Source organism: Pseudophryne corroboree, chromosome 6 (assembly GCF_028390025.1).
Source record: "Pseudophryne corroboree isolate aPseCor3 chromosome 6, aPseCor3.hap2, whole genome shotgun sequence".
Taxonomy (NCBI): Eukaryota; Metazoa; Chordata; class Amphibia; order Anura; family Myobatrachidae; genus Pseudophryne; species Pseudophryne corroboree.
In genome coordinates, this window is record NC_086449.1 from 388,622,169 (window position 1) to 388,636,134 (window position 13,966).

The 13,966-nt window shown below is 42.3% G+C and overlaps 1 protein-coding gene across 1 annotated transcript in view; it reads left to right on the top strand.

Moving 5' to 3' along the window:
- LOC134934579 (uncharacterized) overlaps positions 1-13,966 on the top strand; it is a 157,004-nt gene that overhangs the window by 126,529 nt on the left and 16,509 nt on the right. Inside the window, exon 7 of the mRNA XM_063929987.1 lies at positions 12,961-13,112. Coding sequence (XP_063786057.1) covers positions 12,961-13,112 — 152 coding nt within the window. The remainder of the gene's footprint in view (positions 1-12,960; positions 13,113-13,966) is intronic.

Below are 13,966 nucleotides of genomic sequence, written 5' to 3' on the forward strand. Positions count from 1 at the left end.
AGAGATGGACTTGCCCCAAGAGACTGTGATCCGGATTTTCCTGTTGACCATGATGTTGACCAGAGCAGTCTGTTTCGGTGAGAGTACCATGGAGGTCGAGAAAGGATCTGGAATGGGTTCTGATGACCAGGATGGAGGCGTAGTCTTCCAAGAGCAACATAATCACTGAGTAAAGGCGAGTATCAGAAAACGATCTGGTAGCATTGACAATAGAAGGAATTGTGAAGGATTGTTAGCTGAAGAGAACTGCATCGGTAGGCATTGTGACAATATAGTTGAGGATCGGTGCATCAAGAAATGTCAGTCCAGTTTTAATGTCCACATGGACCGGCATCCATTGAGTGACTATCACTCCTTAGTGGGTAAAGTGTTAAACCAGACAGACTGTTGGGTATGCTCTCAAGTACCTCAAGGTCATAGCAAATCAGGACTAGTACCATTCCCTTTAACTGTAGGAGAGGTACTTGAGTTAAGTGGTGGGACGCCGGTGGACAAGAGGTTTAATCTCTCTAGTCCTCCTAGTTTGAAGCTCCACCAGTATCACGTGGATAAGTCCTTAGTATGCTTTAACATTTCCAATCCCCGAAAGCCGGGAAATTGGGAAGTGTCATGGAGTAATCAAACCATGACATTTTCATATAGAGCCGATAGAATGTCCATAGACACAGAGCTTATACGCCAGATCGCCAACGGTGGAAAATATTTCCGGTATAGGTATACTCTAGGACAGGCCTGGCCAACCTGTGGCTCTCCAGATGTTGTGAAACTACACATCCCAGAATGCCCTGCCAGAGTTTTAGCATTCCCTAATAGAAAAACTGTGGCAAAGCATGATGGGACTTGTAGTTTTACAACAGCTGGAGAGCCACAGGTTGGCCAGGCCTGCTCTAGGAAGTAGGACCATGCGAGTTGGAGAAGTATCACCAGGATACTGTGCACATATCGTACAACCTGATACGTGTACTAGACAGATGGGAGAGTTAGGGTTAGGAGATTTAACATGGAAAATTTGTAACATGGTAATGTCATACTCCGTCCCATATGTTCTCCCCGATGATGCATATTTCATATGCGGGAGAAAGGCGTATAAGTGGCTTGCCCCAAACTCAGAGGGATTGTGTTACATTGGAAAAGTACTGCCTGAAGTAATGACTGTATCCCATAACAAAATTAAAGACATTCACCGCGGTGCCCAAGCTCCTTATACTCACACTCATTACGAGCATGTAATTAAAAGGCACCTGATAGAGAGGACAGAGCATCCGGCCTCTGATCTGATCCATGAATCCACCGGGATTCAATTCCTACTCGCGTTAGATATCACTCGTACCGCCAGAGGAGTGATAAATTATAAGTATATATCTGCGCTAGCGAACTTGTTAGACAATATCACCGAAATGTATGACGACACGTTCAGGTACACTGGGAAAGAGTTACAAGCCTACAAAACAGAGCTGGTTCAGCATAGGATGATTCTCAATTATCTCACAGCAGTGACAGGCGGGTATTGTGTTACCCTAGCAACTCAGTATGGTGTAAAGTGCTGCACGTATATTACAAACAGCACTGAGGACCCGGCCGAGGTCATAGACCAAAAGGTGGATGACATTTTGCAATTGAAGTGGGAGTTTCGAAGGAAACACAATCTTACACTCGCTGGTGTGGGTAATGAGCTGACCAGTTGGGTGTCATGGTTGAACCCACGAAATTGGTTCTCTGGTTTAGGAGAATGGACCCAAGGTATTATAATGGACGTAGGGAAATTTATCTTGTGTATTCTGGGAGTCGTCATATTGGTTGGCCTGATATTTAGATGCGTTCGGACTTTAACGAAGTGTAAAGGTAGTACCAGGGTGATGAGTCTGAGGAGCGAGGACACTGTAATAACAACAACTAATTTGATTTATGACCCAACGATAGAGACAATGTTGTGATGAAAATGTGATTCCACGGTCCGTTTCTTTCACCCGTTTCTCCTTTGTTTTCCTCCAAGGTACAAAGACATCCGCTTGGAAGAAGAATTTGACAACCTCTTTTATACAGACCATTGATGAACTATGCTACAAGCCCCCAATATCCCTAGTGACTTTAACTTTTACGATAGCCCAATATTTTAGAGACTGTAACTTAATGGACAATGGAAAAGCTTTTGCTCACTATTTATAGCAAAAGCACAGAGAGACATCAGACAACATGTACATCAGACAAGACCTCAATCGGCGACTGTTTATTTAAACTCACATAGTTTACGACTGCATTTATAACGATTGTTTCTTATCTTCATCTCTACAACCTCCAGGTAATGACACACATAGTCGACAGGGAATATAGACACATATATCAGCATTCACATGTTCCCCCCTTCATGTATCATCAACTAAATGTGCTCCCCATTTGTTGCAACCAAAAGCCGAAAAGAGCTCGGTAGAGTTTGACAGCCCATCCACAGACCCTTGATACGGGATAAGAAGGAGTCACAGGTATACTTCGCAATACCTCGAAGCTTGATTTAAAACACGTACGGCACGATGATACATGACCCCTCAAACATGGATTTCATACACACATGCTTTTACTATCTCAATAGGTCATACTTTTCCTACCTTCTCCTCTCCTCCCTTTACCCAATCATAAAAAGGTATTTACATGAGGACATATATTTTTCTGTTTTGTTTAGTAAGTGGCAGTTATTGGTGACTGCCAAAGGGTGGACTGTCAAAGTCGAAAAATATCGTTATTCTCATGCCTTGTACTAACCCCATGCGCTTGCCCGCTGCTCGTGCACCCACTCCCCCGTGCGTACGCATCCCCTCAGGTTGCGTAAGGGACCCTCCGACGTCTCCTGCGCATGGAGATGTGTATTTACGGCGGAGTTTGCAAGCGTCTAGCGGGCGACTCAATCGTCACATAGTTAATCCAAATAGTGCAATTTGTAGGTTATGGTCTCCTTAATAATATCAGTAAGTTTGTTTAGTGTAACTGGTTTATGGACAGAGAAATCCCTCTTTACATGATACTAAGGGTCAGACAGGTTTTGAGCAGTGGTGTTTAGTATGCAACTGTAGAGTATATTATTAGAAACATTCCGGTATTGGTTTGAGAGAAATTAATCGCTCCTGCGAATAGTTATGTCTATAAGAAGTTTATGGACATTTGCTATATTTGCAGTTCATTATCCATGCGGCGGGAATGCTGAGATTCCCTCCCACCTGAGCAGTATGAAATAGTCACAGCCCACCTGTTTGAATCAACCTATGACCTTTGTTATAATGTAGGGACAGATTCCTGTGTCCAATGAACAATGAGATTGTAGGCCCCTTTGTAGTGTACTGTATGCAGTGTATATAAGGCAGCCAGCTTGGGCCAGCTCAGTCTACTCTCCACAAAAGGTTTTCATCACTGACTAACTTGAGAGCTGGTACCAGGACTGCGCAGCGATCATTCCCCAGTGCGTAAGTGTTTCTCTGTAACCAACTTGTTCTCTGTTTGTATTTGCCATACTCTCTCTCTCTCTCTCTGTTATTGTTACGCTGTTGTATATTGTATATGTGTAGTTATTATGTTTAGATATTGATGTTAGTCTGTAGTGTATGAAATGTTAACTGTATTTTCCCTTTTTACATAACTAAATCTCGTTAGTAAAGGTTTTGGAACCTTAGCAAGGTATTGTGTGTTTATTACATTGCTGAGGGTATTCGGAGCGTCTCAATCGCTCAAGCAGCTTTTATATTAACAAGGTTAAGAAGCGTTATATCATTACAGTATAAGTAAATCCCTTCATTGTGTTGCATACAAGGTTTACTGTGTGTCATCCTGTGAGCGTCTGCGCCGCTCGTGTTCCTCTAGTGGGCACGGTGTCCGCTACGCTAGTAGCGTAGCATTACGGTACTCGGACCACCTAAAGCGTGCTCGATACCCAGCGTAAGCCGCGAGCGAACGTGTCGCTCGTGCGTCTCGACCACGGCCTAGCTTCTGCTACGCTAAGTGCGTACCCTTACGGTACCCCGTACGCCCATTGCGTACTGAGTCTCTTACCAATATATAGTGAATGTTATAAGATAAATATTTAGCTTTATCAGATGCCAGGTCATTCAATTCCTACACTGTCAACAGTTTCTGACATCGGTCCTTTTCTTGCAATGCGTATGAATTCAGATAAGGACTTGATATTATCATTGATATACCACTGTCTCTGGACATTATGCAATGCATGTCTGTGAAAAATGTATATTAGCAGATGATCTCAACAGACACACATACAATATAATTATATACATATATATATATATATATATATATATATATATATATATATATATATATATATATATATATATATATATATATATATATATATATATATATCTCTAGTAAAAGAATGTGAAGAGGGGGCGCTTCATAGTGTAAAACCGTTTTATTCAAAAAACTCTCAGACAATGACAGTACGTGTTTTAGATATCAAGACTCGTACCGCAAATCAACCAGGGTGGGCTGGTTACCACATGATACAATCAATTACAACTCCCGGCATACCCCGAACCTCGTCTCGTGAATCCCTGGACTCCTGCCTTCCACGTCTAACCGCTGAACAGTGGTGGTAGCGGGTCGGTTCACTGGACCACTTGCTTCGGGACGGATACAGCCGGAGGGTGATGACGTCAGAACAGCTCCGCCCTAACGCGTTTCGTCACAGACTTCGTCAGAGGGCGGTGCTGAAAGAGCTCTTGCTTTTCCGCAACCTTGTTTTGAAGTGACTTCCGGGTAGACATGCTGAAGGTCCGCTGAGAAATCGGACGGAGTGCCCTATATATCACAGCACCCATCGGCCACACAGCACTCTATGCTGATGGGTGCTGTGATATATAGGGCACTCCGTCCAATTTCTCAGCTGACCTTCAGCACGTCTACCCGGAAGTCACTTCAAAACAAGGTTGCGGAAAAGCAAAAGCTCTTTCAGCACCGCCCTCTGACGAAGTCTGTGACGAAACGCGTTAGGGCGGAGCTGTTCTGACGTCATCACCCTCCGGCTGTATCCGTCCCGAAGCAAGTGGTCCAGTGATCCGACCCGCTACCACCGCTGTTCAGCGGTTAGACGTGGAAGGCAGGAGTCCAGGGATTAACGAGACGAGGCTCGGGGTATGCCGGGAGTTGTAATTGATTGTATCATGTGGTAACCAGCCCACCCTGGTTGATTTGCGGTACGAGTCTTGATATCTAAAACACGTACTGTCATTGTCTGAGAGTTTTTTGAATAAAACGGTTTTACACTATGAAGCGCCCCCTCTTCACATTCTTTTACTAGATCCATTTACCCGAGGAGTTCCGGGGATACAGAACGAGGGAGAGCTGCAGTCCAGGAAAATTGAAAGTGGACTTTTTAGTGATCAGCATATGAGGAGAAAAAACTTTTAATACCTATTGTGGCCACAGATGTGGATTTAATCTACCTAATCAATTACAAGTAAAACGAGCGCTGGGGCCACATATATATATATATATATATATATCTCTCTCTCTCTCTCTCTCTCTCTCTCTCTCTCTCTCTCTCTCTCTCTCTCTCTCTCTCTCTCTCTCTCTCTCTCTCTCTATATATATATATATATATATATATATATATATCCACGGTGATCCTGCACTCTCATCCCATAAATTCCAACGTTGCGGGTGCTCCTAATGAACCCGGTCAGGTCCACTTGAACAACAAAATTTCCACGAAGTGGAAGGTGCACTCTCGCTATTAATAAATGAAGTCTTTTCATAAAAAGATTTTATTGTGAAAATCGGAAAGCCTGGTGAGTCGACGTTTCGGTCCGTATGACGAACCTTTTTCAAGACTAATAGCTCTTTAGGTTAACATCATTCATCATAATCAAGTGTCTGTGAAAAAAACAACAAAGTATAGACATATTCACTTATGCAGGGAACTGTGCCTCCCAGGCCAAATCACATCTGCTGAAGCTTCCCAGAATGAATTCAACTGTGAAGCCAATCACCAAGACCAAATGTGTCAAACCTTAATAATATACTCAGATTCACCACCATCACCTGTGCCAGAGCCTCCCAGACTCATAGTACCTTGTGATATAAAAAACATAAAGCTCACCTGTGATCAGATCAGACTTAATCAGAGGTGTATAACACAATGAGGTAGCATATCATGACGCAGCCATACTGGTCTAGGAAGTAGGTATAGAATATACATCTAAAATTCAAATTTTAACAATGAGTTATACTCAGAGTGAGCCAAAGGTGCTTTCTAGTGCATCATAAAAAATATTTACTCACATACCTGTTCAAACAGGTCCTGCTACCTAGGTACAGCTACAGGGTCACGGTCTAAACGACATGCTGCATAAAGATCACAAAAACTGCATCCGTATCTCATCTCAATAGATGTAAAGAATAAATAAATCACTCAAAATATAACACTTACTTGAGCCTGGAGGAGAGTAGGGCGTCCCTGTGCTGCATGCTAGATTGCTGCTGCGGGACTGCTATTTAAATATCCAGGACCGGAAGTGACCGGATCCGTGTGGTGCACCTTACAAAAACCTCCCCGGAATCAATGCTGACAACCAAAGCCCCACACAGGGCCCCCAAGAGCACCCCCAATGAAGCCACAGACCCCGCACCACAGGGCGCCACGCAGGGCTACCCGCAACTCAGTATTGCAGAGACTGTCTTGGCCGCTCCGGCTGGACGCGGCCTCCATGCGTTCCACCTGCCGGAAATGCGTTCCACGCAACCGGAAGTGTCGCGGACGGGTTCACAAAAGCTCAAACGGGCTGATGCTGGGTAGAGGTGCTAATGGATATTGGTTCCCAACCAATCAAGGCTGGAAATCAGGTGTCAGGGAGTAATGTATTGAGACATGTAAACAAATCTCAAATGGTGGGCCAATAGCGTTATGATGGTGGTGAAACAAGTGAAATGCAGATGTCTAGGCCTGGGAGATAGTCCATGCAGACGAGAATAGCACAAAGGATCCATAGTGCACAGGAAGGATATGATATACAGCATAATAATAAAAATAATAAAAATAAAATTAAATAAAAAAAAAAAAAAAAAAATAAAAAAAAAAAAAATGAAAGGAATGAAAATGAGTGAGAAAAAAATGGTGAGAAAAAAATAATAATAATAATAATAATAATAATAATAATAATAATAAATAAAAAATAAAAAATTGTGAACTTATATCTTGATCTAGACCAGTGGTTCTCAAACTCGGTCCTCAGGACCCCACACAGTGCATGTTTTGCAGGTAACCCAGCAAGTGCACAGGTGTATTAATTACTCACTGGCACATTTTAAAAGGTCCACAGGTGGAGCCAATTATTTCACTTGCGATTTTGTGAGGAGACCTGCAAAACATGCACCGTGTGGGGTCCTGAGGACCGAGTTTGAGAACCTGTGATCTAGACCATTGCAGCCTGTTAGAATTAGGCTACCAATATGTACTCTACATCGAAGTATCAAATAACCAATGCTTCATACAGTTAGATCGAACTCAGTATCATAGCCTAATGTGGTCAATTCAACATAAAGTGGAAATAATCATCCTCAACAACATTAGTATATGTCAAATGTTCTTAATAATACCAATTCAGTATTTACCTAAACATTTTGTATAAATGAATGGGCACCGAAACAGGAAAAGCTATTGAACGGTGTTACAAAAACACATTAAATGGATTGGATTCATTAAGTCCTCTGGGGGAGACCGTGTCCAACCGATGTATCCAATAGCTTTCGCATCTCTTCAACAACAGGGTCCGGTCGCCTCCAGTCGGACATGGTGGGATCCAATCTATCAATTTGCACTTTAAACTAGCTACTTGATGTTTGGCAGATAAAAAGTGCCTGGCTACCGGTTTATCAGTTTTGCCTGTGATCAATGCAGTATGAATCGAGGACCGATGGTTAGCCATCCGGTCACGAAAAGGCCGTGTGGTCAGACCTACATATACTAACCCACAGGGACATTTAAGTATGTAAATTACGTGGTCTAACCGGCAGTGTAAATGATATTTTAGCTTAATCACCTTACCAGAATGAGGGTGATAAAACACTGGGCCAGTCAACATAGATCTACATGTAGTGCAGCTACCACAAGAGTAGCTGCCTGGTCTGGACTGCATCACTTGAAATGGAGTTAAATCCTTTTTAGGGAACATGGTGGGGCGCATCAATAGTTGTCTGAGATTCGCGCCTCTACGATAGGCTACCATGGGTGTGTTCATTTTGGAAAAGGGAAGATTGGCGTCTGAGGCCACAATTGGCCAGTGCTTTCTTAATGATTTGCGTATCGTGGTGGAGTTATCGAACTGCGTGGGGAAAATCATACGGTCTGTGCTTTTATTTGTCCTACTCTGTTGACCTAAAAAGATCTTGGTGGCTCTTTTCAGACATTTAGCTAATGTTTTTGGTGTGTATCCACGATCCAAAAATCGAGAGGTCACTTCAGTACACTGTATGTTTCTACGATCAAGGTCGGAATTGATGCGCATGATTCGTAGATACTGTGAAATGGGAAGGCTTTCTTTTAAGGCCGGGGGGTGAAAGCTATCCGCCTGTAATAGCAGATTTCGATCTGTAGATTTACGGAAGACCGTGGAGATAAAACCAACCTCTGTTTTAATAATTGTGACATCAAGGAAGTTGATTTGGGTGGGGGAGATGGTATGTGTCAAACGAATAGGGCTGTCTAATGCATTTAATTCCTCGACCATACGAATGAACTCAAATTCAGTGCCCCGCCAAAGTAGAAAAATGTCGTCAATAAATCTTCGGTAGAAGATAATCTTATGGCCATAATTTGGCAATAAGTGTGAGTTCTCATAATCGGCCATATAAAGATTGGCATAGGCAGGGGCCAAATTAGACCCCATTGCAGTGCCTGCGACTTGCAAAAAATATTTATCCTTATAAAGGAAATGATTTTGAGTTAATACTAATTCAGTAAGTTCTAGTATGAATTCAATGGGGAATTCAAGGTTCTCAACCTTCAGCAGATGTTTCTTAATGGTGTCAAGCCCTAATTGGTGCGGAATTACTGTGTATAACGAACAGACATCTAAGGATGCCAACATCAAATTTTCTCCATCCACCTGTACCCCATGTAACTGGGTCAAAAAGTCGCCAGTATCCTTTAGATAGCTTTCAATGTTTAATACCAGTGGTTGCAAAATGCTGTCAACTAGAATAGCTAATGGTTGTAAAATGGACCCGTCGGCAGCTATGATAGGCCTTCCAGGGGGATGGACCAAGGTTTTATGTATTTTCGGGAGGGTATAAAGTATTGGGCATTTGGGGTGCTCAACTCTCAGAAAGTTTTTTAAATCATCATTTATCCAACCCTGTTCATAGCCGAATTGGATGGTAGAATCAACCTTACTCTTTATTTTCATCATTGGATTGCTATCTAGTGGTCTATACGTACTAGCGTCCGCTAGTTGTCGTAAGATTTCCTGGTCATAGTCAGCCCAATCCTGGACAACGACCGCACCCCCTTTATCCGCAGGACGGATAACTATAGAGGTATTATCTCTAAGGGCTTTAAGAGCCAAACGTTCGGGGGGAGTCAAATTGTCATGCATCTTAGGTGCTTGGTCTGACTCAATGTCAGATTGTACTAATCTCAAAAATGTTTTAATACTTGAATTTGAGGATGGGGGGTCAAAATTAGATTTACCACGGAATCTACTCTTTTCCCCAACGGTAGATTTATCTGAAAAATATTCACGGAGCCTCATAGACCTGCCAAACTTATATTGGTCCACTAATTTAGTGAAAGTTTGTGTTTTACAGACTGGCACAAACGTTAGCCCTCTGGATAAAAGTTTTATTTCAGCCTCATTTAATTGTTTGGAAGACAAATTGAAAACGGTGTTTACTTGCGTTTCTGTCGCCCTCTTCGCTTGACCGCCACCCCTCCTCGTGTGCGGTCGGTGCCGCTTCTGAGGAATTTGCCGGGTCCGGTGGTATTGTCCGGTCCGGACTCTAAAAAATTAACTGAATCTGAGGGTCCTTCGGTGTAATCAGCGTCGGAGGTGGAAACAGAAGACCCAAATTCTTTGGGAAACATCTGAGTTCTACGCCTCCGTGGATAACGCCTACCGGAATCCTCTGAGTTGCCAAGGAGCCAACGGTATACTGTGTGGTTTAAATAATCGTTGGTCACTGTTAGTAATTTTTTACGTTTGAAAGAGAGTAATTCTTTTTTATAGTTATCAACTTGAGTTTGTAAACGATCTGTCCAATTTTGGGATTTATCATCCCGAAGTGTTGGAAGTGCTGTAATGTTTGTGGTCTCAATATCTATCTTAATCTTTTTAAGTTCAAAACCAACCTCCTCTATAACGAGGGCCATAAGATCAAGCGAACATTTATTAAGAACCCCACACCATCTGCTACAAAATGTGGGGTTATTTCTTCCTAATGTGGGAATATTGGCTATTCGGAATCCTCTAGGTAACTGCTTACGTCTGTGATATTCAGAGAGGAATTGGCCGTGCAAGGTCAAGTCAACCTCTCTCTGTCGCTGTTTCAAAACTTTATAGAATACATCAATAGGGGTGTCTGAAGGTAAGGCTTCAAAATCTAACTTATCAAATAGGAGTTTTTCAACTTCCTCTTCTGTAAAGGAGACAGTGCCCCCTTCTGCCTGGGATAATAATCCGTCATCTAATAGATATACTCCGGATTGTGACATCCTATGGAGTAAAAAAGCCCTAATGGAAATCTTTTGAACCACAGTGCAAGCAAAGAGTGCCAATGATAGGGTCTTAACTACAATAACAGGGTACAAATATGACAGAAAATAATCCAAAAAAATATATAATAATAAAGAAAATAAACAAATTATATAGTAAAAGTAAAGAGAAAACAGTCCCTTATGCGTTAATGGTCTGCAGGACTAGAAGAGTCCCTGCACATGTGCAAAAAGTCCAACTTTTTCAGATGGGTGTCAGGAAATCTGGTCCACTTTCTGTGGGCCCAACTCTATATCCACGGTGATCCTGCACTCTCATCCCATAAATTCCAACGTTGCGGGTGCTCCTAATGAACCCGGTCAGGTCCACTTGAACAACAAAATTTCCACGAAGTGGAAGGTGCACTCTCGCCATTAATAAATGAAGTCTTTTCATAAAAAGATTTTATTGTGAAAATCGGAAAGCCTGATGAGTCGACGTTTCGGTCCGTATGACGAACCTTTTTCAAGACTAATAGCTCTTTAGGTTAACATCATTCATCATAATCAAGTGTCTGTGAAAAAAACAACAAAGTATAGACATATTCACTTATGCAGGGAACTGTGCCTCCCAGGCCAAATCACATCTGCTGAAGCTTCCCAGAATGAATTCAACTGTGAAGCCAATCACCAAGACCAAATGTGTCAAACCTTAATAATATACTCAGATTCACCACCATCACCTGTGCCAGAGCCTCCCAGACTCATAGTACCTTGTGATATAAAAAACATAAAGCTCACCTGTGATCAGATCAGACTTAATCAGAGGTGTATAACACAATGAGGTAGCATATCATGACGCAGCCATACTGGTCTAGGAAGTAGGTATAGAATATACATCTAAAATTCAAATTTTAACAATGAGTTATACTCAGAGTGAGCCAAAGGTGCTTTCTAGTGCATCATAAAAAATATTTACTCACATACCTGTTCAAACAGGTCCTGCTACCTAGGTACAGCTACAGGGTCACGGTCTAAACGACATGCTGCATAAAGATCACAAAAACTGCATCCGTATCTCATCTCAATAGATGTAAAGAATAAATAAATCACTCAAAATATAACACTTACTTGAGCCTGGAGGAGAGTAGGGCGTCCCTGTGCTGCATGCTAGATTGCTGCTGCGGGACTGCTATTTATATATATATATATATATATATATATATATATATATATATATATATATATATATAAATACACACATATACAGGGCCATCTCTTCTATTCGGCTCGATTGGCAGTTGCCCATGGGCCCCAGGATTGTAAGGGCCTGTGCCTGATAAATCCACCCACCCCTTCCCAATCCCCCTCCTGAATAGCCACAGATAGCAACACCCTCTTCCCGGACAGTCTATTATTACTCACTGTATGCATTCATTGTCAATAAACAGCCATCTGGACCACCCAAATGGGATAATGGGGTAGCGCTCTTACCAACCCTGAACGGGGACCCAGCAAGCAGGGCGAGTGCTTCTAATATAGAGCACAGAGGAACTATTTAGCACTACCGGACTTTGCATTACCTGTTGAACTACACCTATCCAACTACAATTAGTGGCTCTGTACAACAGAGAGAACAGTGTTGCTGGGGTAGTTAAAACTGGACCTTTTCTACACCTATAACCTCTCTTTTAGGCTAAGGATAACAGTTTTCTGGACATTTGCACACCGTGTTACCCCATATCTTACTAAACGCGCTTTTAAAGACAGTTTTTATTATGAAAAATGTTTTTATCGTCTCTGAGGCAGACTAGACGTGGTCTGCAACATATATTATTATTGTGTGTATTACTTTGTCGTCATATCTATGAATTCCTAGAATAGGAAAAGAATACATAGCATTTGTGTGCTTTTAAACACTTGTTGCAGGAAATAAACACCAATGTAATTATAAAAAAAATATTTTGTATACATAGTGAATTATTCTTTTCTTACCCTCTTCGACCTATACCCTCCTTGAACTTTTTCTTATCTCACCCCAACTCACCACGTAGTGTTCAGCGCCGAAAACTATCAACTTATTGTATATCATGTTTTGCATACCAGGTGAGAAAACTGGTTAGGTTTTGTGGCAGCAGAACACTCACCTATCCCACCGCACCGGAGTTTCGCAGATGTTTTTATTACACTTAGAATTATGGTAGCTGTTTATTATCTGCCATGTATAGCCCTTCAGTTTGAAAGCACTAAGATAACATACATTATTCTAGGTTCCTAACTGAAGAAACATGTAACAAATTTAAAGGGGAATTTTCTAAGCGCTGTAGTGAAAGAAGAGAGAAAAACCATAGACTAGATTGGAAATACACCATCAATCCAACAACATGTATCCACTTACCTAGTGTAACTGCAGATAAAAATGGTAAGTCTTGTCTACCTTTTTACTATAATACCGATGCCAATACTCAGGGCCGTCTTTTCGTATGGGCTCAATGGGCTCTTGCCCAAGGGCCCCAGGAGTCTAAGGGCCCTAGGCTGATAGCTGATGGTCTCCTCTTTCCACGGGTACCAGATTTTTTAAAATCGGTCAGAGGGAACCAGAGATATCTGACTTCAAAGCAGTGGTCCCCATCCAAGCCTGGTAATTGCTCTTCCCAGCCAGATATCTCAGGCTCTGTATGACTTAGAGTTTTTCTGAGGGTACATTTCAAAAGCTGAGACTCTCCACTTTCAGTGGACAATAGCAGCCTGTCTCTACTGTGCCAAGAGCCAGAGATATCAGCCTTCAAGCAGCTGGTCCCTGCTCAAGCTCCACACGCCTAATATGCAGTTTTATATATTTGTTGGTGGATTGCTCTGGCTCCTGAACTCTGATCTCCAAGTCCCCAGTACCTCTTGACAAGTGAGACACTCTAATTTTTTTATCCCATTCAAAGCTAAGAATTTTTTTTCCAGGAACTTGAGATATCTGCAATCAAGCAAGCTGCTGTCTGACCAGAAAATGATAAATATTAAGCCCACTCCACTGTCGACCCCTCCCTTACGTATTAAACACGCCATACCACCCTGGAAGTCATGTACCGGGGCCCCTTCATTCAGCCCAATGCCACCTTCTACAGTTTAGTGTTCTCCCTCCCACCCCATCTGTGCAGTAAAGGAGTAATTAGCAGAAATTACTGCTCCAGGTCCTACATGCTGAGCGGAAGATAGAACATTCCATACCGCCCGCGGGACATCAAAGCTGCCGCTGATAGCACCCCCCTCCCATAGAGGATG